At 43.8% G+C, this 14,647-nt stretch overlaps 1 protein-coding gene across 1 annotated transcript; it reads left to right on the top strand.

Annotated features, from left to right (window-relative positions):
• Positions 1-231: 231 nt before the first annotated feature.
• LOC143356182 (uncharacterized) lies at positions 232-4,967 on the top strand. The gene is made up of 7 exons (XM_076791656.1): positions 232-572; positions 1,036-1,319; positions 1,816-1,940; positions 2,340-2,564; positions 3,631-3,766; positions 3,857-3,986; positions 4,763-4,967. The coding sequence occupies exons 2-7, from the start codon at positions 1,056-1,058 to the stop codon at positions 4,846-4,848; spliced, it is 966 nt and encodes a 321-aa protein (XP_076647771.1). The 5' UTR covers positions 232-572; positions 1,036-1,055; the 3' UTR covers positions 4,849-4,967.
• The last annotated feature ends 9,680 nt before the right edge of the window (positions 4,968-14,647 follow it).

The following is a 14,647-nucleotide window of genomic DNA, read 5'->3' as shown; positions in this document are numbered from 1 at the left end:
AAAAATCGAAAATAAGGTGATAATGTTGGTAGGAGTATTTTTTATATTTCTAATATTCCGAGTTACAATTTTTAACAAGCACAAAAGTCGTCTTTGAAGTTGCAGAGCTTGCGGAAAATTTTTGGCTGATAATTATCATTAACAGATTGTAGTCAGTCGTTTGGGTCGATATTGTTTCTATTCAGTTGGTGAATGGAACAATCAAGGCTGATTGAATGAAAGATTGTAAAATTATGAGTGGGTGGGTGGAGCGTGGAGGGTTGGGTTGGAAATGGAGTTGCAAATGAAATTTGTTATAGAGTTCCGGGTTTATGGAAGTTTGTTGCACGGGAATATCGAGGAGGGACGGTCTCGGTCTCGATCCGGTAGAACAGATTTCGTTTGAATCAATCGTAGCCCAGTTTCCTGTTGATTTCACACCCCCGTGGACGGGTCACAGCGGATCCCCATGCGCAACGGAGTCCTTTCGCTTCGTGGGACCCCGCGGAAGGATCCTGGCGCAGTTCGTTGTCGACCAGCTGAACCATTGGAGGTCCTGGGAACCGCAGGACGCGTTCTCCAATCTCCAAGAAGTACCGAACGATCCAAACAACCAAACACAATTCGCAATTTAACTCTGGGTTCACGGAACACTAAACCTGACGTATATTACAATATTTCATCAAAATAACAAGACATACATCCGAATCTTCAGCCTTCTATTTCTCTCGGTTGCTATTTTTAACACTAGGTTTACGGGACCCGTCAAAATGACGGGTTCTAATATTTTTCATTTACGATTATTGAGATTGTGATGATTCGTCTACGTGGAATTACTCGACAAACTTATTTCCTTAGGTGTATATTATTTAAAAAATGGCTGAAAACTTGGATAGACACATTCTTCTTATTTTTATAAAGTAATGTAAAATACTCGGTTTTACTGCTCCGTAAACCTAGTGTTAAATATTTTCGGTGAACCCAGTGGCAACCGTCTCCGGGAAGTAAAATATTCTTCGAATCCGAAAAGTGCGTGCTCAAAAGTTTTGCGGAAAGTTTGAAGGCACTCGCGCAAAATGGCGGACTCGAGCAGCAGCAAAGCGTCCTCCGGGTCCTCGAAGAAGTCGTACGAGCAAGCGAAGAAGGAATTGCACTCTCTGGTGACGAGGATAGAGGGCACAGGATTGACGAACAGGACCCTGAAGCTGCTCCACGCGCAGTCCTTGCTGCGACCGCGGGGATCGAAGATCCGTAAGAGACACCTGTGGATCCTGTTCATCTTCGCGTGCATTCTGGGTCAGCTTTTGTGGAATTATGTTCGCGTTGCTCGTTACGACAGAGTGAGTTCTACACAGAAAGAAGTACAATCATTAGTAGACAACTTCAGGACCTAACAAATCATCCGATCATTTCTTGGTCAACATTTTTATTTTTCATTCCTTTTAACATTTTCTGACATTCGCTGAACTATATTGAACGGACTCACCCTAGTTTTATACGAATCGCAAATGTATTTTTTGGGGCTGACAATAGGCTCTATAGAGAACAATGAGCTTCCCTCCAGGCGCCATTTTGTCGGCCACTCACAGTTCCACTCTCTAGCCACGATTTCAATACTTATTTAGGAATGGTTTTTCAATTTTTCATATCTACAAATTAAACGTTCCAGTGTCGACTAGAATTTTCCACGAAAAATTGATCGGCTGATTTGTGTTCACTGGGTGTAAAAAATCGTTGAAGTTGAGCTGAAAGTCGACGATGCGGTTGGTGTGTTGTTCGATGTTGTGACTCGTAGCTGCGAGACTGGTTAATTGTTGATAGCGAATTGTTTTTAAGTGTCTGGCAGGGCTGCCCTCGTTCACGCAGAAAATTTTCCGGCCGGCGGAGGATTGCTCGGTTTGCCGGGACGTTCAACAGGTTGACAGGATATCGAACGTGGTTCCTGGGACTTTCGAGGAACGGTACGAGCTCGCCCAATTTGTCCGATCGCCCGATTCCACGTGCCCTTTCTGCCATTCAATTTTACGCTATTTTCTTGCCGGATAAGCGGGCCGAAATTGCACGCGAACTTGTTAAACTCCATTTTCCTTTCCTTCGGGGACTATCTTGACACCTCTTCCGATCAACGTTCGCTTGATCTTCGATTTATCTGATGTTTTAATCGCGTTAAACTGGCGCCGACCCCGACTGTATTTGTAACAAAAATGGTAGGTCAAATATGAAAATACATTAGAAGAATATCGCGATATTATTGCAAGTTTGTTGAAGCTATTAAGTTTCCTGGAACAGATGCGGAGAATTTTTATTTCGCATAAAGGTGGCAGCGACGATTAAAGCTTCTTTATTGTTTTTAACACTAGTTACGCGTACTCCGGAAGACCGGTGGTGATCACCGACGCCATGACGAACTGGACAGCACCGGAAGTCTTCTCGTTTTCATTCTTCAAGTCCCTGTACGACGGGGAGAACGCCAATTGCCAGTTTTTCCCGTACAGAACGGACTTCAAGAGCCTCCAGGACGTTTTCAATATGAGCGCTAGCAGATCCTTGCTGGAAAAGGGCACGGACCCTTGGTACGTCGGCTGGTAAGTCAACAATTTTATTGTACAACGTGATTTTAGTATCATTGAATTTTTGGTCAACATTTATTTCCCCCCAAGTTGCTTTATCTCAATCCTCAACCGTCAAATAATCCTTTGGTGCAGAATATTCGAATTACTGGAGACTTTGCTGATCAATTAGGTTCTAGATCACGCAATTTCCGTTCTCTTCGGAACGCGTTCGGCGCAGAGACAGAGAAAATGAATATTCGATCGAGGAAAATATTCCGGAAGCTGAGGCTCGCCCGTGAACCGAGCACTTCTGCGGCTTCGATGACTGCTTTAAAGCTCGCACGTATGCGCACAATCCGGCTAACGAGCTTAAAAGCGTCTCTGTCTATCGCGCGAGACAATTAGCCGCGAGTATCCACCGAGCCGGCGGATCTATCGTGCATTCGTCGCACTTCGAATACAAATTCGACAATTCGCGGAGGAAAATTTCCCCGGGACGAACAACACTCTCTGATCGGCATTCGAATAATCATTATCGATCGCAGACTTACTTTGCAAAGTGACTCCAGACAAAAAGTCACACCTTTGACGAATGAAAGAAAAATTGCGATTAAATCTGGTTGACGAAATTTGGGGATTTCCACGCGAAATAAAAATTGTTTCATTAGTGAAATCGATTTCTCTTCCCCTAACGATTTTAAACCCTTAACGCAGAGTTTCTTTGGAAAAAACTGACCAAAAAAGATCAATTTTTGGTGGAGAATTTTGATATACTGCACTTTTGTTCCATGCAAAAAGGCTATATTTTATTCTTGAATAAATAAGTGTTTACAATCCCATGTAAATAATAAATATTAATAAAACGATTCTTTTTCTTTGCTTTGCAACAAAATACAACGCCGCTCGAGTTATCTCGAGTGTGCACAGTTTGGCCTGTTTAGCGCGCTCGAATTAACTCGAGCGTACAAGTTGAGGGGTTAATTGAACAAACGAATGCTCTTAAATTTTTTTAATCAGTCCACCGGTTCTGATTGCACCTACCCGTTATTATTAGAAATTCATTTAACGATGAGACGATCGCGTTTCTGATTTTTCGAAGGAGCAACTGCGACGAGAAAATCGGCGCCATCCTGAGGCAGCACTACCAGAGGCCATACTTTCTTCCGGCCACCGCGGAGACCGAGAAGACCGACTGGATTTTTATGGGAAGCCATGGCTACGGCGCGCCGATGCACGTGGGTCTATCTCTTCTTTAGTTTTTCCCCGGTTAAAGTGGAAGCTATGGGGGGCCCTGGAATATTTTCTTTCGATTTATGTTCGTCCAGGTGGACGACGTGGAGCATTCGTCGTGGCAGGCGCAGATAAAGGGTGCGAAAGTCTGGATCCTGGAGCCACCGAGAGAATGCCACTACACCTGCAACAGGCTGGAGATCGTGGTGCAGCCTGGCGAGATAAGTGAGCGCATTTCTGACCAAGTAATTGTTTCTCGGGGCGCAATTACTCCCGGTTCTGTGATTTCAATCCACGGTTCTAACTCTGGAGAAATTGCCCCGTGTCTTTCCCTTGATGCGATCATCTGGTTTAAGGGCCCGGGATAGTCACGTGACTTTTCAATTAATAATTTCCATTCAGAGCCTTCGGGCACAGTCTTAAGATCAGTCTTGGTCTTGATCAGACGGGTTTTAAGTCTGTGACTAAACTTGGCACATTTTTTGCTCTCTGTATTATCGATATTATGAATTCTGAAACGTGCTTCAAGTTTTCGGCTTTGTTTCGCAGAGAATCAACACAAAATATGGCTCAATTCGTAGCTGGAGATATTTTCTAGCGCGCGCTGCTCTCGATTTCATCCAGAACACTCATCCGATGGCAGAAAAATGCTCGGATTCCACGGCACGCGCATCGTCAATTTTTCGCCTACTTCGAACGCTTATGTTACCAAATATCCGCATAATCTCGGCTGCTCCTGACCAGCGCGCACTAGATTGAACCTTCCTCTTTCGAACGAGCCCTTTACAAGCTACAAAATACTCTTATATAAGGACGAAAACTTGAGGCACGTGAAACCATTTTTTGTCGGTAATGTAGTCACTCTACCTTATCGGGAATCTTCGAAGACCGGGCCCAATTTGCGAGCTCCAACTCTGGAAATTAGAAACTGTGATCAAAAACTTTTTAGTTTCCTTAAATCGACAGAAAATGTTAATTAGCTGATGTATTTGTTTTGCTAGTTGTCCTGGACACTAATCGCTGGTACCACCAAACGCAGATCGTTTCCGAGGAGATGAGCATCACTATAGGGGCTGAGTATGATTGAAGGAGGAGTTTCGAGCGTGTGGTAATAAAGATGTATTTTATGATCGTTCAGTGTACTCGTTGTAATTAGTATAATTCTATTAATAGTAAGGATCAATAAAAGTATTTTATTCTTGAGTGTATCACCACTGTTATTTTCAACGAATATTGTTGACAGTGGTAGCGTTAATAAAAATAGAGTAAGTTAAAATATAAATACACTTTCCTCTACACTTCCAAACACTCATGCTCCTGACATTTGCTCAGAGCACCTATTAACGATCACTATATCTCGTCTACTGACAGACATCTGCTACACAGGTCACGATCAATCAGAATTCATTTATCTTCTCAATTTTCCCAGAATCCACGATCACGATCAATCGGTCACATTAACCGCTTCAATTTCCATAATTTTCAACGACCTTCCATAAATATTCATTAATGAATCTTTCATTTTACGTGGTAAGTCTTATATCCAGAATTTCTAGTACATACTATACACTTTTCTATAATCATATAAAATGTTTAATCGTAGTACTAGATGAGTAGGACTAGATGAATAAATTCTAAGCACTCTACTTCAAGCAATCAAACACATGCCAATGTTAAATAATTTTTCTACGTTTAGAAACATAATCGAAGCTACCGGAAGTCTTCGGTCCCCAGTGAAAAGCGCCATGATTCGAGGTCAGCGAATTCCAGGTCGAAGTCGATCGGTTCCCCGGATGGCTGGGCATACTAAGCACGCTTAGGGCAACATATGATCGAGGGCACACGCGTGGATCCGGGGGCCCGTCGAGGGGAACCCCCGCAGCAGGGACCACCTGCCGCCAGGTGCGAATCCACGAGACATCTGCACGAGGGGGCCCGTGCCCGTTTCCTTTTCACTATTCCCGCCATTAACCTAACCGTGATCCCCCCCCCCCCCCACCCTTCCTCACCGGGCAGATTAGGTGTCTGTCTGAGCCGTGCCGTCATTTCAGAACATAATTGCTCGGAGGTTGCCAATTGGCCGACGATCGAGGACCTCCGCGAACCTGACGTTTGTCAACGGGGACACGTGGTTCCAGTTTCCGGAACCCCTTCTGGGTTTTTGATGCTGATGGACTTAGGCTTGTGGCAAAGGTTTAGGGCGACTAGGTGGCTCGAAGGAACGAGGAATTATTTTCTGCTTTCCTCCTCGAGGAAAATTGTCACGCTATTATTTAAAAGAATTTTTAAAGCCAGAAAATAATTCCTCGTACCTTCGAAAAATTGTCACACTATTATTTAACACGTTCACGGACAGTAAACATTTCAGTGAGCTGCAAAAATAGACAATTTTTCTTGAAACTAGTTGTACCATCCGAAATCTGATTAGACATAAACAATAATAATAAGTTAACTGTCGTTACTAATGACAGAAAACTTAAGGTTGTATAAAGTTAAATAAATCAAAATTGGCTTTAAAATTTCAATTGCTGTGGCATTCATGACATTTTGCATCACTATGAAAATGAATGCTATACGTCCGCGAACGTGTTAAAACAATTTCTAGTGGCGTCAAAGTTTACATATTAAAATTTGTTGGAGATCCCTAGGGTGTAGGAAATCGATCGATCCATCTCTCAAGGCAATTTAGCTCGTTTCCAGTTGTTCGATCAAAATGGAGTTTGAAAAACTGGCGGGAAAATGATTTATCGCGGTTCGAACGATAGCAAAGACTAGCTCCGTGCCTCGGATTAGCGAGAAAGTAACCGTCGCGGCTATAACGAGCCAAATCGGTGTAATAGTATGTCCGTAGAGTGACGAAATAATTATAGATATCGATTGTCCGCGGAACTGAGTGAGAGAGAGAGAGTTGGCGCTCCATATTTAATGGCGCTACTCGCAGGAACGCTTACGAGCCAATTATCTACGGATCATAAAGTTTCCCGAAGATTCACTTCAGAAACAAATTAAATGAATGTTCCATGAGACTTGGAATCCACTAAAGAACACGTGATTACTTTATGGGGGAACCCCCGTCCGGGGCGTTAATTGACTTCTTGCTTTTCAACCCCCTACCGCGCGCGCGAGCTGTTTCGGCTCGATTTCCGATAGAAAGTTGATTCCGACGAACTTTTGCATCAAATAATCACCGGACTAATTATACAAACGGATGAATCAACATACCGTTCCATAATTATACAAAAACAATATATATATAACAATTAAACAGCTATTCTAGGCACAGCTATTTCAAATTATTTTAGAATGCAATTCTCATGCGAACTCTTTGTTCGATAATTATTTAATAGTCATATTATCTGAGAATCAAACAGACAGATACTTGATTCTCCGTTTAAGCTTTAGTTAGATTCGATTTCAAACGAACAAATTCAAAGCGACTTTTGTATTTCGTTTATCCCGTCTCTGTAAAAGGTAAAATATTTGCGTCGTCAAAGAAAAAGCGCTGAATTGTTTTTAAAACGCTTTGTTCCTGAAACGTTCGAAGCGCAATTTAAAATAAACATCTCCGTAAATCTGAATAAATCGTTCTGTTAATTTTAAGACAGACCAAAAACAAATAGCCGGTCTCTTGGCGCAAATATTTCTATGAAATCATGATGGGGGTTCATTTCGGTCGAATATATTACACATGCAAGAATTTTCGCCGCGGAATTATTAGTTTACTAATAAAAACACAAGGCGGATCGGATTTTAAATCGATGACGCGGACGTAACGCGATTTTTCCCCGGGGATTTTTCATAATTAATTTCATTCGGTGTCTCTTATTTTCCTTCGACGAAGGGTGGGGGGGGGGGGCACAGAAAAGAGAGAGAGAGAGAGGGAAAAAGGGAAAGGGAGGATCGACGGATCGCAATTCCTCGCCTATCGATCACGTTCGACGGCGCGGGGATTTTAATTTCGCGCTGGCAAAAAGACCGCGGCGAACGCGAACGGAGAATTTTTATGAATTAACGAGATTTTGTTGCGTCCATCCCCCTCGCCTATTTTTTTTTTTTTTTTTTTCGTCTCTTTTGTGTTAGTCGCGACGGCGTGCGTCGCGTGGAATGTAATTAGGTTGAAACGGAAAGCCCCCGGGCCTTCTTCGATGGACCCCCCGTGGACCACCCCCACGAGGGAGAACCGTTTCCTGTTATTCGATTCTGACCATCGTCGTCTATATCGCGACGTTTCCTACTCGAAATTTCCTAGCATTTTCGATCGTCCCCTTTGATTTGTTAATTAATTTTTCGGCTGCGGAATTCGGCGACGGCAACTTTTTATCAAACGGTACGCGATGCTGCGACCTTTAACCTCGCCTTTTTCGGGATTCTGTACATGCGTACCGGTACACGTACAGTGACGAGCAAAAGCGTAAACACAGTTCGCTAGTTTTACATAAAACGCGATAATACAACCTATTTTTCGGGTCCGATACACCTGGGAAAACATTTGAGTAACCCTTACATTGCGAATACATCCTATTTTTCAATTGAATGGTAAAGATTAGGTACCGATAATTACAAAGCGAATAGGATAGACAAACCACAGCAGTTTATTTTCGTCAATATTAACAACATACGGATTGAAAACAATTTTTACAGTTTTGCACTTTAATCGTGCTCGTCGAGATAAAGCTTGAAATTAATATTTCCTCCATTTTCCTTTACTTTCTTGTACTGTTTCTAGCCTGCGTGGCATACTATCAAAAACATCTTTACAATTCCAGTAACTGCGTCAATGAAAACTCCCAAAATCCATGATATTCAATTTTAGTACTTCCGGAACGAACGGAATCTCAATATTCGGACTATAAACAGAAGAGGGAACGCAATGAAAAGTAAAACCACCCCCGGCAGTGAGAAATAGAAGAGCGAAAGAAAGCGGGCGAGGAATAAATTTCTTGGGGGCGAGCGGCGGAGGGTGGCGGATCGATCTATCGATCGCGGGGTCACGATTCTGCGATGTTTGCGGCACAATTTCGGAAAATTTTCAATGGCGGTCAATGCGATACGGGGCGCTCGGTGACCGCCGACCGATGCCTGTAATGGCCTGTGTACGTGTACCTAAACGTACGCGCGTTTCGAGGCTCCCCTTTCGCCCTCTGGCCACCCCCGACGATTCCACCCCCTCGGTCTCACCCCGTTTGCGGCTATGTACAAATTTCACGTACTTAGGTACATATGGTTTCCCTGTTCGCGTCTCGCTTTCTCCCGAGCCGGCAACACCTACGCGCTTGTTCTTCGCGCTCCTCTCACCCCCTTCAACCCCTTCTGCGCTCCATCCCCTCCTCCGGTTCATATACTTGCGGTTACACATATATACATACATGCATGTACACCGCTCGTCAGTATGTGCCCAGACCCTCCGTTTCACTTCGCCGGAGTACATAGAGGCCACACGCATACAACGCTGCTTTTCTGTACAAAAAAATTTGCTTTCCACCACCCCCCACCCCCGCCACCCGCCGCACATGGATCCCACTCGATCGTCTAAATTGTTTCAATCGAGCATGTCCGTCAAAGTTATTTCCATGAGGCGCCGCGTCACTTTTCCTTTCCGCCGGGCTGCGCAGACTTTCCAACCCCCCGCCCCCGAAAGCAGCTTCATCCCCCTCGGCTGTTCTGTGCGGGTAATTGACGAAATTCGTGGACGTTTATTGTAGTTGTTTTTGTGTTTTAGCTGGCTCTGATTAAGCGGTTGCCGTGCTTCCGAATTCTTGCTTTCTTTGGGTCGATTGCAACCCCTCCCGAGCAACTTCATCCCCCTCCGTTGCTTTGCAATTTATGGACGTTTATTGCAGTTGGTTTTGTGTTTCAGTCGGCTCTGATTGAACAGTTGTTGTGCTTCCGAATTTTTGTTTTCTTTCGGACGACTTCCAACCCCGAGTAACATCATCCCCCTCTGTAATTTTGCGGCGGGTAATTGGCAGAACTGATGGACGTTTGTTGCAGTTGTTTTCGTGTGATTCAGTCATCTCTGACCAAACAACAATTGCATTTTCGATCGTGTGTCTTATTTGTTCGAATTCCACCCTCTTGTTCAAGTTTAATTCAACTAGCACCCCCTTTCAACATCAGGCGAATTTTTTAAATTGTCGCCAGGGTATGAATAATTTATTCTCAAGAGATTTTTGTCTCAAAATAGAATTTTTAATCTATAATCTTTACCATAATCTTGAATCCCTCTCAACCCTTGCTGTCTTCATCCCCCTCTTGCTTCAACTCTTCCAACCCACAATTTAGATAAAAAAGTGTGATATTTTAATCTCCTTCGTTTACTCCCAGTTGAACAATAACATTATATCTCAATCTCCACCTCTTTCCACCCCTATCCCACCCTCTTATACTGTCTTATCTCACCAGCGATCTTCTTATCAGATCATTTCATTTATTCAAACTTTGAATATTTCACGAACGAGGTTTTTCCTTCAGTTAAACTGTAAACTTGCAACAATTTTAAACTTTCCCGTCGTGTCTTGTCTTCAACCCCTCTTGCTTCATCTCCAAAAAAATGTAGAAATGGTGTTTTCATGTGCATAGTCATACCTCAAATTAGAAACTAATAACATTTCTAACGTCTCACCCTATTTCATTCCCATCCCACCCAGTACTATACTATCTTGTGTCTCATTCACAACCCCCTAATCAGATCATTTAACATCTTCAAACGAATAGCCAGCGAATACCGAAATAATTCTCTCGGAATACCAAGGGACCCAATTGTCTCCACTAAAATTTTTAACTTTCCACCCCCGATCCTAGCACCCCATCCTCGAGCATCACATAAATATTATTCCCAGGCATTTCGACACCCTCTCGCCCCAGCCTCGACATTTTCCACCCCCTCGCGCGACGACGACGCTTTCTCGGCCGACTTTATTCCCTTGCTTCTCTTTTCCCGCTCTTCCGTCGCGTTTACGCGGAAAATCCGCGCGCGAGTTGATTATTATTAGCCATCCCCTGTTCCGTGTATAGTGATCTGCTCGCCCACGATCCCCCTCCTTCGAGAGACCGCCTAATCTATTGTTATTCGCGCGCGGTGTACACACTACATTAACGTTCTTATCCGTTCCCTTCGGTACCGAATGCAAATTTCACGTGCTCGCTCGGATTTTATCTCTCACTCTCTTTCTCTCTCATGACGGCCTACACCCTTGCGGCCGGCAGACTATTTATAAATAGAATTTGCGCAACCCTGTTAATAACTAGAGTGGTTCCTCCCTCGCGAGCTATACACGGGCTTCAATTTTACACGACTTTCTATACGGGAGCACTTCTGTTCGGGAGTGCTTCTGTTCACCCTTCTTCCATCGGCAAAACTAAACTTGTACCACGTCACTTCCTTCTCCGAGCTCCTCGCTATTGTTGTTCCTCACTATTTACTGTCGCGACGGGGCCACTTGAAAATAGCCCCCGAACAAACTACCTTTAACATTCATCCCTCCCCCGTAAACCCCACTCCCTTTGTGATCGCTTACCTGCTTCCTTAAGGGCCCGGGATAGTCACGTGAAATTTTAATTAATAATTTCGGACACAGACTTAAGATCCGTCTTGGTCTTATGTCTGTGACTAAACTTGCCACACTTTTTGCTCTGTATTATCGGATATTATGAATTCTGACTCGCCAGAAACGTGCTTCAAGTTTTATTTCTTTATTTATTTATTTCGCGGAGAATCAAGACAAAATATAGCTCAATTCGTAGCCGGAGATATTTTCTAGCGCGCGCTGCTCTCGATTTCATCCAGAAAACTCATCCGATGGCAGAAAAATGCTCGGATTCCACGGCACGCGCATCGTCAATTTTTGGCATACTTCGAACGCTTATGTTACCAAATATCTGCATAATCTCGGCAGCTCCTGACCAGGGCGCGCTAGATGGAACCTTCGTCTTTCGAACGAGCCCTTCACCAGCGACAAAATATTCTTATATCAGGACGAAAAGTTCAGGCACGTGAAACCATTTTTTGTCGGTAATGTAGTCACTCTACCTTATCGCGAATCTACGAAGACCGGAGCCTTCATGAACGCGTCACCCTGTCATGTTTGTTTGTAGATTGTGTTCTCTTTATTCCATTCCAGACCTAGCTTAGATCTTGTAAGCCCTTTTTCCTTCCAGTTACTTCCATTCTCAGTCTTTATTTATTTACTATTTTTTAAATTATATTTTATTTATTTCATGGCAGTCTTAGACCTTGTAGGTCATCTGTGTTTTTTATATTTCCTTCCGCCATCAATTTTTATTTATTGTTCTATTTTCAGTCATCATTCAGTTCTCATTATATATTATGCTTTATTTATTTAATTGTGTCCTTGACCTAGCATAGACCTTGTAGGTCATCTGTGTTTATACTTCCTTCCGCCATAAATTTTTATTTATTGTTCTATTTTCAGCCTTCATTCAGTTCTTATTATATATTATGTTTTATTTATTTAATTGTGTCCTTGACCTAGCATAGACCTTGTAGTTGTTTTTTATATTTCCTTCCGCCATCAATTTTTATATATTGTTCTATTTTCAGTCTTCATTCAGTTCTCATTATTTATTATGTTTTATTTATTTAATTGTGACCTAGACCTAGCTTATACAGGTCATTTGTATTCTTATTTCCTTCGGTTATCAATTTTTCTTCAGTTACGTATTCGCCGATCATTATTACTGATTAAATTAATTAGATGCTGAAGCACGTTTCTGCATGCACGAGACTTGTAAAATTGCGTCGATTGATCATAACGTTACGCAACCCTTCCGTTCTCGTCGCCAAGAAAATATCTACGAAATAATCACCCCTTTCCCACCCTCGGTGGAAAACAATTCCCACCCGCTCTTCAATTATACATCCACCTCGCACCTGCACAACGGCGCATCTGTGCAAACAGGCCAGCTCAAAGCATTCTTTCCTTTCTACCCCTAATTCCTTTCTCAGGAGGAGCAGAACACGAGACCCATCCACGCTCGCTCAAAAGACAAAAACCTTTTCGCACCTGAACGTCTCTGTCTGGTCTCGGTTCTGTGAAAACGTGTCTGCGCCCCCTTTGACCCTTCAACCCTTATTTCTTTAAAATGAGAATATCCATTCTAAAATCGAGCCAAGCGACGCGGATTGTCCCGGAAAAGTTGCAACAATTAGTCCCCTAGATTACGGAAAAAAGCAAAAATGACAATCGACCAGAATTGCAGAGTAGATGACACTAATGACGATACTAATGATCGCGTTTTATAAGTTTTGTGCGGTCCGAAATGCATCTCTGTATTACCAGACGGGGGCGTTAATTGAAACATTCAGCGCAAAGATAATCCACAAATGGACCATCCCCTATCCCCGAACATATTAACCATCAATTTCACCGTAACGTTAACTATATCTAGAGTGAAATTTCCCCTAGCACCATTTTCCAAGTCTCTCAAAATTGCCTCAAAGTAGCCCTCCGTTCCTCGCAGCTCCCCTTCGACCCCCGTCGCGCGGCACGTTTCCGTGTTTATGGCAGCACGCGTTTATGTGCGCGGGCTGACCGCTCTTCCCCCGCGCCCCCTCCGCCCCCGCATCCTCGTCTTCATCCCGGTTCGCTCGCGTGTAACCACACACGCGTCGCGCACACAGGCTCCCCCTTCGACGCTTATGTGTCCGTGCGCGGTTATGTACGTTCTCACCCTCTCCCTCTCTCCCACCCTCTCTGTCTCTCCTGATCCCCCTCTCTCTGTCGCGCGCCCGGTACATACATATCGGTCGCGCTATCGATTATTTTACCCATGTGGAACTTTCCCCTACGCCCCGGTCGCCCCACTCGGCGTCGCGACGCCCGGTATAGAGCGCGATATCGACGTTACATCGCCGCACTCCCCTCCCTGCCAACCCCCACCACCGACCGCCAACCACCGACCTCAGGGCCGTCGAAATCGGGTCGACTACGGTGCCCTGTTTCCTCGGAACGACGGAATCAGGCCGACAGAGTTCTCCGTTCGAATTCTCAAGAGGTCACACCGACTGGTTCATGGCCCCAATTTTGGAGAGTTTTTGTAATCCCCCCCCCCACTTCTAAGAGTTTATTTCGAAATTTTAGGGTGGTTTCATGCTGCATGTCGGAAGGCTTGGTTGAGAATCAAGGGAACAGAGTAGCGTTGATTTTGGGAAATTTTAGATCGGTTCTACCTCTTTGGGCCCATAGCTCCCACCCCTTTTAGAATGTCTTTTTGTCCTGTGTCCCCTCCCTTTAGGGAATTAGATTTATTTGGGAATATTTGGGGGTGGTTGGAGGAAACAGTGTAGAATTGATTTTTGGAAATTTTAGATCACTTCTATCTGTTTAGGCCCATAGCTCCCACCCCTTTTAGAATGTCTTTTTGTCCTGTGTCCCCTCCCTTTAGGGAATTAGATTTATTTGGGAATATTTGGGGGTGGTTGAACAGTACAGCATTGATTTTTGGAAATTTTAGATCGGTCCTATCTGTTTGGGCCCATAGCCCCCATTTACAAGGAATTTTTCTCCTGTGCTCCCTGCCTTTAGGGAATTAGATTTATTTGGGAATATTTGGGGGTGGTTGGAGGAAACAGTGTAGCGTTGATTTTTGGAAATTTTAGATCGGTCCTATCTGTTTGGGCCCATAGCCCCCATTTACAAGGACTTTTTGTCCTGTGTCCCTCACTTTAGGGAATTAGATTTATTTGGGAATATTTGGGGTGGTTGGAGGAAACAGTGTAGTATTGATTTTTGGAAATTTTAGATCACTCCTATCTGTTTGGGCCCATTGCTCCCACCCCTCCTAGAATGTCTTTTTGTCCTGTGTCCCCTCCCTTTAGGGAATTAGATTTATTTGGGAATATTTGGGGGTGGTTGGAGGAAACAGTG

The sequence above is a fragment of the Halictus rubicundus genome, chromosome 8, assembly GCF_050948215.1.
Source record: "Halictus rubicundus isolate RS-2024b chromosome 8, iyHalRubi1_principal, whole genome shotgun sequence".
In the NCBI taxonomy this organism is placed as follows: Eukaryota; Metazoa; Arthropoda; class Insecta; order Hymenoptera; family Halictidae; genus Halictus; species Halictus rubicundus.
This window is presented reverse-complemented; position numbering and strand designations above follow the sequence as displayed.

Coding starts and splice junctions, on each gene's coding strand:
- LOC143356182 (XM_076791656.1), top strand. CDS start 1,056: ATGGCGGACTCGAGCAGCAGCAAAGCGTCCTCCGGGTCCTCGAAGAAG. Junction 1,320..1,815: donor GCGTTGCTCGTTACGACAGA/GTGAGTTCTACA, acceptor ATTGTTTTTAAG/TGTCTGGCAGGGCTGCCCTC. Junction 3,987..4,762: donor GGTGCAGCCTGGCGAGATAA/GTGAGCGCATTT, acceptor TTGTTTTGCTAG/TTGTCCTGGACACTAATCGC.